The following is a 15,145-nucleotide window of genomic DNA, read 5'->3' on the forward strand; positions in this document are numbered from 1 at the left end:
GAGGGGGGGGGTGGGGGGGGGGGGGGGGGTCCGGACCCCCCCCCCCCCCCCCCCCCTCCCTGGAATTTGCAAAGATAAAAAAAAAATTACAATATAACAATTTATAAGAAAAATGAGTTATAATAATATAGTTTATTCACCAATCAAGGGCCCTCGGGGGGCATGTACATGTTAACAGGCAATTAATTATAACAATGAAAATAAATAACAATCATTTAGAAGTACTACCGGTAATACTGACAGAGTTCACACTTCTGCACTGCACATATCTATATAATTATATATGAAATACTGATTACAGACAAGATTTAAATTAACAACATGATAAATAAAATAACCCAACTGCCTCACATAACAGTTTCTGGGATAGCAGATAATGATAGTGTCGTGTGAATACTTATATAAAAGAGAATAATAACATTATATGAAAGAATTAAAAAAAAAAAAAATCACGGGTTCGATTTTGTGAAAAGGTTAGACCCCTGGAAATTTTTTTCTGAATCCGCGCCTGTTATATATAATACAATATTGTTATACATATACTGTATTTCTGGACAGCTTAATTTGCTGTACACTCTCTTTTTTTCTGTATTTGGTCTTTTGATTGTAACTATTTTTGTATGCCCGAAAGGGCCCAGAATTGGATTTGTAAATAAGTTGTTTCAGTATACAAAATGCAAGCTTGTAGACTAGAAAGGTTATCTGTCTTGTTCCATTTTCGGGTTTTATTTATTTTCTATTTTTATCAGACACCTATTGCTATAATATTTATAATGTGGCGTTCTTTGCTAAGTTCTGTATGATATTGTGTTATGTTTGAAATAATATCGGGCTCGACATTTCTTCGCTTTCACCCCAGCTTGGCGGACAAAACAAATTCGGTCTTGAAACACCCGGTCTAAAACATGAAACTAGTAAGTATATATAGCGTACACAATTTTAAGAACGCTTCTTTTAATAAGGAAATACACCTGAATGCTTATGGTGTTGTCGATGCTACCGTTAGGGCGAGCGTCGCTACAGGGTATATCATTATAGGAACCGGTATTTTTTTAATGTAATAATTATAATAGGGGTCTATACCAATTTCTGTGCTCCAACATTCTGTTCAGACCGAAAAATACACGGTCTATTATGTTTTCGCTAACAACCAAGTGAAAGTATTAGAGTAGGTCGGTGTGAAATAAATTATATAGGGCCTTTATTCTTTTCTCAAACTTCATTTTATTTTTTAAAAGAGCACACAAAGAAACAATCAGGTCATCAAGTTGGAGGTATATTAATATATTGAACATAAGGGTTTCATTTTTTACAATCCTAATGATTTTTTTTACTATCATAATCAATGCAACTTATACATTAGCCATGCTTTGATATGATATGTTGACCGAGCTACCGTTATAGACTTCTGGAGAACTCGTACCCAGGAGAACCCGTACATCAATATCTGAGTATGAGTTCTCCCGGAGAAAAAACTTTGTCATTTTATCGGATAAATCTGGGTACGAGTTCTCCTGCAGAAAAATCTTTGTCATCACAGCTACATGTTAGTGATGTATGTATATTAGTGGATATTTCCCCCTTCCTCAGTTTCACTCCATGAATTTTTTAAGGGCCTAATTGAAACTATGGACTAATGTAATATTTTACGACTGGGAGTGCATACAAACCATCATAATTTGTGTGCATGCTCAACTCACCCTTTAACTCCTAGGTTAGATCCACCACTACTTCAGTTGTATTATGACGTGTAAACGGAGACCATGTCGTCATGCAGCTATCGTCTTGACACAAGACGGTTGCACATTAGGCACAACACAGCACACTGCATTATGTAGACTAGGATGAAATTGAGATGATCTTCATAAGTTTATATTACAATTGTTTTGATTGGACAAAAATAAACGAGAATTTACACATCAATAAATCTAAAAACGCTATGTATACATACGCGCCTAAAAACAAATAACTCAGTGCGGGGAAACTATTCAAAGTTTTGAAATTGATAATACAGAGAATGAATTGGAATTATAAGAATCAAACATTCTTTTTGAAGAATTTATCAATGTCTAAACTCCGGACATTTTACTCACAAACTTAACATAAAAGTGCTTCACACTTTTATTCAGTTTGTGAGTAAAATGTCCAGAGTTCACACATCGATGAATTATTCAAAAAGAATGTTTAATCCTATAGTAATCTGAGATCATGACTATGTGAGATACATGTATCCACCATTTTTTTTATGAGGAACTTTTGGGAATGTGACAGAAATAATTTCTAGACAAATGTACAGCTTCATCAGATTAGATTTTTTCCACATGCTATAGTCATTAGAGCTGGCAGCGTTATAGTCATTAGAGTTGGCAGTGCTATAGTCATTAGAGCTGGCAGTGCTATAGTCATTAGAGCTGGCAGTGCTATAGTCATTAGAGCTGACAGTGTTATAGTCATTAGAGTTGGCAGTGTTATAGTCATTAGAGCTGACAGTGCTATAGTCATTAGAGTTGGCAGTGCTATAGTCATTAGAGCTCACAGTGCTATAGTCATTAGAGTTGGCAGTGCTATAGTCATTAGAGCTGGTAGTGTTATAGTCATTAGAGCTGGCAGTGCTATAGTCATTAGAGTTGGCAGTGCTATAGTCATTAGAGCTGGCAGTGCTATATTCATTAGAGCTGGCAATGCTATAGTCATTAGAGTTGGCAGTGCTATAGTCATTAGAGCTGACAGTGCCATAGTCATTAGAGTTGGCAGTGCTATAGTCATTAGAGCTGACAGTGCTATATTCATTAGAGTTGGCAGTGTTATAGTCATTAGAGCTGACAGTGCTATAGTCATTAGAGCTGGCAGTGTTATAGTCATTAGAGCTGACAGTGCTATAGTCATTAGAGCTGGCAGTGTTATAGTCATTAGAGCTGACAGTGCTATAGCCATTAGAGCTGGCAGTGCTATAGTCATTAGAGTTGGCAGTGCTATAATCATTAGAGCTGACAGTGCCATAGTCATTAGAGTTGGCAGTGCTATAGTCATTAGAGCTGACAGTGCTATATTCATTAGAGTTGGCAGTGTTATAGTCATTAGAGCTGACAGTGCTATAGTCATTAGAGCTGGCAGTGTTATAGTCATTAGAGCTGACAGTGCTATAGTCATTAGAGCTGGCAGTGTTATAGTCATTAGAGCTGACAGTGCTATAGCCATTAGAGCTGGCAGTGCTATAGTCATTAGAGTTGGCAGTGCTATAATCATTAGAGCTGACAGTGCCATAGTCATTAGAGTTGGCAGTGCCATAGTCATTAGAGTTAGCAGTGCTATAGTCATTAGAGCTGACAGTGCTATAGTCATTAGAGCTGGCAGTGCTATAGTCATTAGAGTTGGCAGTGTTATAGTCATTAGAGCTGACAGTGCCATAGTCATTAGAGCTGGCAGTGCCATAGTCATTAGAGTTGGCAGTGCTATAGTCATTAGAGCTGACAGTGCTATAGTCATTAGAGCTGACAGTGGTATAGTCATTAGAGTTGGCAGTGCTATAGTCATTAGAGCTGACAGTGCCATAGTCATTAGAGCTGGCAGTGCCATAGTCATTAGAGTTGGCAGTGCTATAGTCATTAGAGCTGGCAGTGCTATAGTCATTAGAGCTGACAGTGTTATAGTCATTAGAGTTGGCAGTGTTATAGTCATTAGAGCTGACAGTGTTATAGTCATTAGAGCTGACAGTGCTATAGTCATTAGAGCTGGCAGTGTTATAGTCATTAGAGCTGACAGTGCTATAGCCATTAGAGCTGGCAGTGCTATAGTCATTAGAGTTGGCAGTGCTATAGTCATTAGAGCTGACAGTGCCATAGTCATTAGAGCTGACAGTGCTATAGTCATTAGAGCTGACAGTGCTATAGTCATTAGAGTTGGCAGTGCTATACTCATTAGAGCTGACAGTGCCATAGTCATTAGAGTTGGCAGTGCTATAGTCATTAGAGCTGGCAGTGCTATAGCCATTAGAGCTTGCAGTGCTAGCCAGTGCTCACAATGAATTACCTCTGAAGTAATTTCAAGTGTCAACTCCAAAGCATTGTCTAATCAGTAATCTCTTGAACTGTTGAACAATATGTTTAAACAATTATAGGGTATGGTATGTAATTTAGGGTGGTTCAGGTTAGCGGAAACACAACAGTATTTAGGCTATGGTACACTGCAAGCAAGTATTATACCAAAATTTAGGAAAAAAGTAAACACCTTAAACATTGTGATTATACCAATAAGGAGTTTTCTCTTAAGAAGTTCAAATTTTTCGTATGTGTCCACTGATTTACAGTGAGAAGTAGGTAGGTATTTGGTACACCTGGCATTTCTGATGTAAAATTTTAAACATACATGATCTTCCATTTGAAGTTACAAGATCTTATATATGAAGCTACCTTATATTCTATTTTAGCCTAAGGTGTGAAAAACCAGAGACATAAATGAGAAAATGGGTGTCTGGAAAAAGTCATACAAAAACTGAGTCATTATAGATTTGCTATTTTTTAGAAGTTTGAAAATCCTGAAATACAAGAACATACTGAACCACACACTTCCTATGCACTAAGACATTAATTAATATGATTATGATGCCACATTGCTTTTTTGAAATGTGATCAACACACTCCAGAATTTTTCTTTTGTAGCAAGCAAAAAATATTTTAATATTTTACAAGAAAGACTTGAAATGGCCATTTTTTTGGATAAATTTTTATTTCAAAGTCAAACAAAATCACACAATGTCTTCATCATAATAGTCACCAGAAGTTTTGACAAACTACACGAAGGTCGCAGTCTGCAAAGACTCTTGTTAGATCAAGACGGTGGTGTCCAAGGGTTATAAAAGCTCCATTTACTTTCAAACTATATAATAAATACATGTATATATGAAAGAAATTTTTTATTGATTATTATATGCCCGTCGAAGATGGGACGTATTATGGTATGGCGTCATTTGTCTGTTCGGACCTTGTGTGCAGCATACAGACAGAACCGTAAGCTTGAGGATTTTACAACTTGGTACATTTGATCACCATGAAGAGAGGAAGATGTCTATTGTTTTTCAAGATCAGAGGTCAAAGATCAAGGTCGGATCAGCTTACTGTTGTATTGGATCAACTTACAGCTGTGTATATTTACTGCTGTATCGAATCAGCCCTAGTTTGTGTCTTACCATTATCAGAGGTCAAAGATCAAGGTCGTAGTAGCAATTAGTAGGAAAACCTAGAGTAGAAAACCTTGTGGGCAGGATACAAACCAAACCGTAAGCTCCAGGATATTACAACTTAGTATATTTGATCACCATGGTGAGAGGAAGATGCCTATTGTTTTTCAAGGACCTCAAAGGTCAAGGTTGCAGTATTACTTAGTAGGAAAACCTTGTAGGCATTATACAGACTGAACTTTTGGGGCTAGGACCATCAAACTTGGTACACATACACTTTATGCTAAGTGGAGGATGCCTGTTGTTTCTTAAGGTCAAGGACATAGTATCAGGATATAGACTGAACCATTGGAGCTAGGACCATCAAATGTGGTACACATACATCTTATTCCAAGTGAAAATATTATGTAGAGAGTATGATTTGTCTGTTTTTATGATGCAAAGAAAGTATGTCACACCCTAATAATTCCTGATACTACTTGAAGCCAAGTTCTACAAATCATGATGAAAGAAAAACACCCTATATTAGCTTTTCATGGGTGTATTATGTACCGTTAGCGATGCCAAGTGAAAATATTACATAGAGAGTACATGATTGGTCTTGTTATTTCGATGCAAAGAAAGTATGTCACACCCTGATGATTGCTGATATTACTTGAAGCCAAGTTCTACAAATCATGGTGTAAGATAAACACCCTATATTAGCTTTTCATGGGTGTATTATGTATATACGTTTTAATATATATATATATATTATAGAGTATGAATATATATAGCAATATGTATTGAACAAACTACAAAATGATTTAAAAAAAAAATTTGATAACAGACATTTTACTAGGTTTAATACTGACTGTCTGCAGAAATTTGTTTGGGTTGTTTAAGACCACAGAAGATGAGGCTAATAAGTGTCTTATTTAGAAACAATATGTTTCATATGCATAAGAAAGAAATACAATTAAATAGACATGATGCCATCTAAATTTTGCTATTCGCTATCTTAAGAAATTTAGACGATAATCAAATGACATATTTTATTCATTGACATAGCGTCATTCTAGCCTGAGACAAAGGAAAATACATCGTGGGTTAGTTTATAATTTTGAGCATAGTGAACCGTATAATTGCTATGTGCAATTTGTGGCTTTAATGTTATTTCTAAAGAACTACGTAATGATGAGAAAAATCATTGATGTTTTACTATTTGTACAACACCGCTTTCTGTTGCATGCTATCATTAAATCGGAAGAGTGACAATGGTCAACAGCTGCAATAATAGTGCAAATGTGACATCATATCTTGTCATTATTTTTATGTATATATATAACAAATGACAACTTTACAGGTCATATTGAACAATACATGTTGACATCTTGCTCAGTGACCTTAGTGAGGGTATGGTTTTGGCAGCCTTGTTTTATACACGTATAACAAGGCCACATGCTTTGATGATATCATCTGTTTTTGTTAGGGCTGAAATGATCCGTCGATGCACCATGATAACTTATTTTTCAATCTATAGATCAATACAGATTACACATATTCAATTAATGATTCTGTATAGTAATTTTTTTCCAATTTTGTCTGAATGGAAAAGTTTTGAGTTGAAAAAAAATGATTGATTGAATATTGTTTAACATCCCTCTTGAGAATTTTTCACTGATATGGAGACATCACCACTGCTGGTGAAGGGCTGCAAAATTTAGGCCTATGCTCGGCGCTTATGGCCATTGAGCAGGGAGGGATCTGTATCGTGTCACACCTGCTGTGACGCAGGACCTCGGGTTTTCCGATCTCATCCGAAGGACTACCCCATTTAGTCGCCTTTTACGACAAGCAAGGGGTACTGAGGATCTATTCTAACCTGTATCCCCAAGGGAAAAAAAAAAGTGAATTCTATAAAGGTCTATATGTTTCATGTACTATTTATATCATATAATGTTTGACAATGTAATGCTGATGAGCCTAATGGCGCTAATTAAGTTAAATAAATAATGATGAATTAATGGCATGTTTTATCAAACACAAATTATGGCAAAGGAAAAAGTATTGGATCAGCTTACTGCTGTATTGGATCAGCTTACTGCTGTATTGGATCAGCTTACTGTTGTATCGGATCAGCTTACTGTTGTATCAGATCAGCTTACTGTTGTATCAGATCAGCTTACTGCTGTATTGGATCAGATTACTGTTGTATCAGATCAGCTTACTGTTGTATTGGATCAGCTTACTGTTGTATTGGATCAGCTTACTGTTGTATTGGATCAGCTTACTGTTGTATTGGATCAACTTACTGCTGTATTGGATCAGCTTACTGCTGTATTGGATCAGCTTTCTGTTGTATCAGACTGCTGTATTGGATCAGCTTACTGTTGTATCGGATCAGCTTACTGTTGTATCGGATCAGCTTACTGTTGTATTGGATCAGCTTACTGTTGTATTGGATCAGCTTACTGTTGTATCGGATCAGCTTACTGCTGTATTGGATCAGATTACTGTTGTATTGGATCAACTTACTGTTGTATTGGATCAGCTTACTGTTGTATTGGATCAGCTTACTGTTGTATTGGATCAGCTTACTGCTGTGTATATTTACTGCTGTATTGGATCAGCTTATTGTTGTATTGGATCAGCTTACAGCTGTATTGGATCAGCTTACTGCTGTATTGGATCAGATTACTGTTGTATCGGACTGCTGTATTGGATCAGTTTACTGTTGTATCAGATCAGCTTACTGTTGTATCGGATCAGCTTACTGTTGTATTGGATCAGCTTACTGTTGTATTGGGTCAGCTTACTGCTGTATTGGATCAGCTTACTGTTGTATTGGATCAGCTTACTGTTGTATTGGATCAGCTTACTGCTGTGTATATTTACTGCTGTATAGTGATGAAACGATTGTCGCCGATGATCGATTGTCGGTCGTTCAGAGACCTACGATGCTACTAATCGATTACAAAATAAAAGTCGCTGACATCGTTGACCAAACAAAATCCGGAAATCACTTCAACTTTGTTCAAATTTTATTTTCTGCATGTCAAACCCGATCAAAAATAAGCAAACAAAATGGCGGGAGATATGAAGGACGGTAACAACAATGACATTCAACAGTCAAATAAAGGAGCCTATCTCTAATATCTTTGATACATTGAGATTATAGATAAATTCCATCACTTGATATATTGGAATCCTGATTTACTCACCTGTGAACAAATGAAACAAAAAAGAATTCAAATGTTGTTTCCATACATTTAATAATTCTGTTACATCTAATTTGAGGGGAAGACACTTAAATGCCATTTCTGATTATAATCGATTATTAATCGATTACTTGTGTCCGATTATTGTCGATAATCGATTATGGTTTTTGGTCCGATTGCCCATCACTACTGCTGTATTGGATCAGCTTACTGTTGTATTGGATCAGCTTACAGCTGTATTGGATCAGCTTACTGCTGTATTGGATCAGCTTACTGCTGTATTGGATCAGATTACAGCTGTATTGGATCAGATTACTGTTGTATTGGATCAGCTTACTGCTGTATTGGATCAGCTTACTGTTGTATCAGATCAGCTTACGGTTGTATCGGATCAGCTTACTGTTGTATTGGATCAGCTTACTGCTGTATCGGATCAGCTTACTGTTGTATCGGATCAGCTTACTGTTGTATTGGATCAGATTACCGTTGTATCGGATCAGCTTACAGCTGTGTATATTTACTGCTGTATCAAATCAGCCCTAGTTTGTGTCTTACTATTGGTTGGTATTCTACTGCCTTGTTTGATTCATTAAAACTTAATTAAAACTTTATATATTTCAGGACAAGAGTCTAGAGGCCAGAAAACTACTGCACACTACAGTGTTTTCACAGTGCTTTTCCCCTTGCGGCCATTATTTAGCGACCTGTAACAATTATGGAAAAATATCAATATTCAGGTATAAACAGAATTTAAAAGTTTACATTCTGTATTATTATATTATTTTAAGATTTATCTAGCACAAATGTTCAAAAAATGGTGGTTTATTAAGAAAAATTTAAATGCAAACATGTACTGAAATTTTTTTTTTGTTTATGAAAATTATTTTTCAAAAGTTAGCTGGATTTGAAATATAGACTTTTAGAAGTCTATTCTCAGTTTATGGTCTTGTGGCCTGGAACCAGTCTCTTGCTGAGCAACTACTCTACCAACTTAACTACCAAGTTGATGTTGTATAAATCAAATCCCAATCCAATATAAATATATTATTTTAAAGTTTTTTATCTCACAAAATCTTCATAGAAAGCATTTAAAAGCAGCGATCATTTTCAATATTCTTTCTTCCTGTTTACATGATAAATGGGCATAATAAGAATATTAAATATTATTCAGTGATGGTGTATTCTTTTAGTTTGTCAAAAGCCCTAGCTCCAGATGCCACTGAGGGACACTGGCAGCAGGTTTTTTCATTCCAGGGTAAGTGAATTTTTATTCTACCACGGTTATTGCATAGATCAAAGGAATGTCGCGGTCATTTTTCTACGATATACCTTCATATGTATTATCTGATTATGAGCAAATTGAACTAATCTCTCTTGCACTTCGTATTTTGCTAATACAACAATAAAGTCGATAACTGATACATGTAATATTCAATTTTATAATCATAAAAATCAAATCAAAATGTGTTGTTAAACGAATTCATGAATAAATAAAGAACATTTGTCATTCAGTATAATCAATTGTCTGCATTCCTTGAGCAATACACATGTAATCATGGCGATGCACAGACAACTTTTCTTGGACTGTGCACATATCTTCAAAGCAGTTGATGTAATCCATCAACATCAAACTAAATACCTGAATATTTTTAAAAATTGTTCTAGAATAGCCTTACCATCTCACCTTTTTTGTCAGCAAAAACATATAGGCCCAGTTCATTTTGAAAACTGCCATGACATCACAGTGACCTAATTCATAGCTATATAGGAAAACAATCGACTGTATATTTCTGGGCTGTAGTAGAATAGAAATAAAGTTCTTGTTTTGTGTATGTTGCAGGATAGCCTCCTTGGTCTCGAAATGTTGTTTGAAAAATAAAAGCCTCAGCTTAAAAAAAACAATTGTTGACCTCAGCAGTTCTCCTGCAACATACACAAAAATGCAATCATCATTTAATGATTAGATACTCTTTTTTGATGTACTTTTGTTAAAGTTATCATACAATCCTTGCAAAGTGACTAGAAGGGCATTTGAAAGAGTACTGAGATATGAGTGTTTTTTTTTCAGCGAGTGATGATGGTGCCCTTTATTGCCTGGCCACAACGTCCGATCTTCTCATAAGGTACATCATTGTACATGTCTTTATCATTGTGTTCAGTTCAGTTTTTCTTTTTGTGGTTCAAAAGAGGAAACAATATTTTTACTGTAAAACAAATTTTTATTCATGACAACTTTAATTTTATGATTAACCATTGATAAACTGGTTCACAGCAACAAATTTTCTTGATCGAGATAATCTTAAATCAATAATCGTAAAGAATTACAGGAGACATTAAAGGATTGTTTCACGGCGAGAACTATTCATGATGACTAGGTTCTAGCGAACCTCGTTAAAATTTGTCGCACATGAATAAAAGTTGGTTTACAGTACAGGAATGGTATTTGATAGATAAGGAATATCAGAGTTTTTCAAAATTGGATTCTTGCATGCCAGACATTTTGCTACTGTAATTTTAACTGTCTTAACAATAAAAGATTACTGACACTTTTCTGTCAGGCCAAAGGAAATATTGGTGGATAATTCCGTCAGACTGGAGTTTTCAAATTCTCTGGAATATTTTCGACATGTTGAATGATTTTAATACACTTGTAGCATATTACACATCTTACACTAGTGTTCAAGACTGACAGACTGGATCTCAATTTTCAGCCTGTAAAATATTCAATTTCAAGAATACACATACCACTTGATTCTGTAAAAATTACCGTAAATTACCTTTTATGCGTTCACAAAAATAGTATATCTAACACTGGTAAGTCTGTTAAGACGATGTTGTGAAAATAATGTTTCCCAAAATATGAGTTATTTATGGTAATAATATTTAAAATTAGAGATACATAAAAATTTTAAATATTTTTAAGGCATGTCAGATTCATATGAAAATTTCCTATGCTAATTAGTGCAGGAAATGGACCAATCTGTGCTTGGAAATGGAAAGAAGTCCTGGACAAAAGCCCTCGAGTTGTCTGGACCTTCAACATTCCTAAAAAGTAGGTTTATCAATAAGCAGTCCTACATTAGGGATTGACATTAGCGGTTGTCCGATTGCCCAAGGTAAGTGAAATCTCGGTTCAGGCGAGTGGAACTTAAGACATGCATGTACTTGTCTGATTTGGCAAGTTAATATTTCACAGGATTTCGTCACATGTTCGTACTTTGGAAAATCCTTGGTAGCATATCTACTTTAGTGTTAAGTATTAGTAGTAACAAATATATTGACTCATCAACAACCTGATCATGGCTTCATAGCAAACTCAGGCTGAAGTTTAAGTAAAGGAAGCACAACTTCATAGTCTGCTGATTTAATATGATAACTTTTAAGTAATATTCTTCTTTTTGGCAGCTGATATTAGAATTCGGGCAAGTCATAATTTGGGTTCACCTGCCCAAAGGGCAAATGGATTTGAATGTTAATGTCCATCACTATAGATTTAATGACTCTTAAATGAGGCATGTTGTGCTTTTATTATTAAAGTTATGCTTACAAAAAGATCCCCACTGAAATTAGGCAGACTATACTTTATTCTTAAAAATTGTTACAAAATACATGTATGTGTACATTGCTAGTAATGCATGAATTTTGATGGAAGATTAAAGAATTGCATTTTGATTTCAGGGGCCCATTTTCTAATCCAGAAGTAAATGCATTAATCATTGACAAGCAGGTTAGTAGAAATTTGGGGGGAAAATGGAGAATTAAAATATATATTGTATTCATACTTTTACTTGGTGATACTTTATTGGTTTTATCTCTCTACAGTAGACTGGAACTACATTTTTATAAATACGTGTTATATTCATACTTTTACTCGGTGATACTTTCTCGGTTTTATATCTCTACAGTAGACTGGGACTACATTTTTATAAATATGTGTTATATTCATACTTTTACTTGGTGATACTTTATTGGTTTTATCCCTGTATAGGAGACTGGGACTACATTATTTGCTGGGTGTGGAGATAAGAATGTGTATGGCTGGGATTTAGAATCAGGAACACAAGAGGTAAGTTCTGTGATGTGAAATAACATTTTATACGAACGTGTATTTTTAAAATACTTGTGCATATCCCATATATGCAAAGAAAATGTACTAAATGTTAAGCTTCATGGCTGTTTTTCCTTCAAGCTGACGCTAAGCGGTCACACAGACTACATACATGATATTTCTCTGAAAAATGATGGAAACACGTTGGCTTCTGCATCAGAGGACGGAACTGTCAATATCTGGGGTCTGTGGTCTGATTCACACAATTGTTTCTATTCTTTAGGCAGTTAAACATTTATATATACATGTATATATGTGTGTGAACTGTGAACAACAAATGTTCTTTTGCTATTATCTTTCTACTTTGTGTACAATGTGTAGGATGGACAATTATTTGCTGTATTTCAGATTGTTTGTAAATTTGTAAAAGCTATTCCTTTAATTTTCTGCAGATGTTAGAGACAGTGCAGAACCTGTTCACACCATTGTTCCCTACAAAACTGAGGTCAGAGCTCTACAATATTTCTATGTACCCAAGATCAAAGATTAAGGGTCATAGTGTTTTTGGTCTGTCTTGTCTCCTTGTCTGTTTGCAGCTTTGACCTTGATTATAACTTTTGAACTCTGCAAAATAGAGGCTTATACTTAGTGAACTGAAAGATCAAGGTCATTTATAGATGACTGTTAAAGGTCAGGGTCAGGCATCACGACCACATTTGCTGCAATTGAATGTAGCCAATCTCAGGGCATTATGTCTCAATTTTACTATATTTTTATTTTATCAGTATGCTCTACTTCAATTTCTTTAAAATTTAAAATGTCTGAGATGGTATTTTATGTTAACATGAAATGTTTAAATGCAGTAGACTGGTTGCGGTAGCTCAGTTGTAGAATGTTCACTTCGTAACCAAGGGATCCTGAGTTCAAGCCCCGCTCGAGCCATGACCGCGTCAAACCTAAGACGTAAATATAAGTAGTGATTGCTCCTTTGCCAAATGTGTGGTATTTGGAAGTGAAAATCATGGGTCTTTTAGGTATAACCTTAAAAATGGAGGTCCTGTGTTGTGGCAGGTGTTGGTACAATAAAGAATCCTCACTGTCACAGCCCTTATCACTAAAGCATAGGTTTTAATTTGTGGTACTTAACCTACAGCTGGTGACGTCTCGATATGAGTGAAAAATTCTCGACAGGACGTAAAACAAACAAACAACTAAATGCGTTTAATATAGACTGTTCCGGTAGATTTCTCCGCATTGTCAAATTTAACTTTTGATCTTGATTATACAGAGTTGTAGTAGGCCTAGTCAGGGTAAATGGATTGGATGTATAGCAATGGACAGTTCCGATGACTGGCTGGTGAGTGTGTCTTATTTTATTGTAGTTTGCTTTGTAATAACCTGTAACTACAAATCAAGTGTTATTTGTTTAAAAACTGTTCAAGCAAATAGATGGAAGTCACTAACAGTGTAATGCTTTGCAGAATAAATTGAGGTAAAAGTCACCATTTTTTTAATGCTGTAAAGTGAAAATAACCAGCAGTGAAATATCACTAGCATTGTAATGCCACTAGCTTTGAATTAAAGATCCGATTCCATGTAAAGCTGTACAAAGAACAAGGGACATTGTTGGCTATATACCGCCGATGTTTTTTTCTTCATTTTTTCAACTTTCATACCATGCTTAATTACTCTTTTTATTTACACAACTAGGATGTTCTTCTTATCCCACTTACATGAAAATGACGTAATATTTTATTATGACGTCATGAATATACGCTAAAGATGAGTTCTTTAGCGGAATCTGTTGATTTGAAAAGAAAATGGAATTAAACTTTAGCAAAAACAAAAACTTTTGCATGCAATAACCAGATTTATATTTTGCATGTTTAATTATACATTAATATTATTCTTTCAATATCAATATGGTGTCGGTTGTTGGCTGCAAACAATATGAATTTTAAAAAAGGATGAATGCGGAAATCGGTTGTTTTCGATACGCAAAGTCAATATTTTGCATGTAATAGATCTGCAGCAAACTGTTCTTTCATTTAACCTCATAAACTTTTACTTAATTTGCGATTTGATAATTTAAGTATGTCCAGTCAAACAATTAATGATTTACCTAGTTTACCGTAAAAATCTGCACATAATAAATGCAGACGATGTCTGCCTTTTGAGTCACGTAGGCGGATCAAAAATCCACCACATGATAAATGGGAATTACTCTACATTCGTTTTTAAAGGTCAAGGTCCTGTCTTTTCAAAATAAAATTATTTAAGAATAGATTCAATAAAAAATCCAATCAAAGACACACATCTAGACCTCTAATAACTCGAATTTATTTTCTTTTTGCAAAAATTTGACCAAAATTTGTTCATTTTCGGCAAAAATGGGTACTGTTACGTTATATCTCTAGAGCTAGATAGTTGGGATGTATATTACTTTTTTTCGCTAAATTTTAAAATCTTTCTAACGTTCTCAGATTATTTTTTCCCCATCCCACGATAACCATATATTGCCCCCTTTGACATCCCACGATAACCATTGCCAATTCCATGAATATTTAATATATGTAAAAGTTAATGGCAAGTTAAATGTTTGTTAAAGTTAACTAACTTTTGTACAAATACGATATAATTATTGATTCTCTGAAATCTGAACATGATCCTAATCTCCTACAAGATGTTACATCCTTTCTCTGTTTCCATCAGATTTGTTCT

General features: G+C 35.0%; 1 protein-coding gene across 1 annotated transcript in view; it reads left to right on the forward strand.

Moving 5' to 3' along the window:
* Positions 1-821: 821 nt before the first annotated feature.
* Positions 822-15,145, forward strand: part of LOC125663610 (THO complex subunit 6 homolog) — a 15,114-nt gene continuing 790 nt past the window's right edge. Inside the window, exons 1-10 of the mRNA XM_048895889.2 lie at positions 822-914; positions 8,998-9,113; positions 9,567-9,631; positions 10,445-10,499; positions 11,339-11,428; positions 12,055-12,103; positions 12,365-12,442; positions 12,566-12,668; positions 12,877-12,929; positions 13,713-13,781. Of these exons, the coding sequence (XP_048751846.1) occupies positions 906-914; positions 8,998-9,113; positions 9,567-9,631; positions 10,445-10,499; positions 11,339-11,428; positions 12,055-12,103; positions 12,365-12,442; positions 12,566-12,668; positions 12,877-12,929; positions 13,713-13,781 (687 nt within the window). The 5' untranslated portion in view covers positions 822-905. The remainder of the gene's footprint in view (positions 915-8,997; positions 9,114-9,566; positions 9,632-10,444; positions 10,500-11,338; positions 11,429-12,054; positions 12,104-12,364; positions 12,443-12,565; positions 12,669-12,876; positions 12,930-13,712; positions 13,782-15,145) is intronic.

Source organism: Ostrea edulis, chromosome 1 (assembly GCF_947568905.1).
Source record: "Ostrea edulis chromosome 1, xbOstEdul1.1, whole genome shotgun sequence".
NCBI lineage: Eukaryota > Metazoa > Mollusca > Bivalvia > Ostreida > Ostreidae > Ostrea > Ostrea edulis.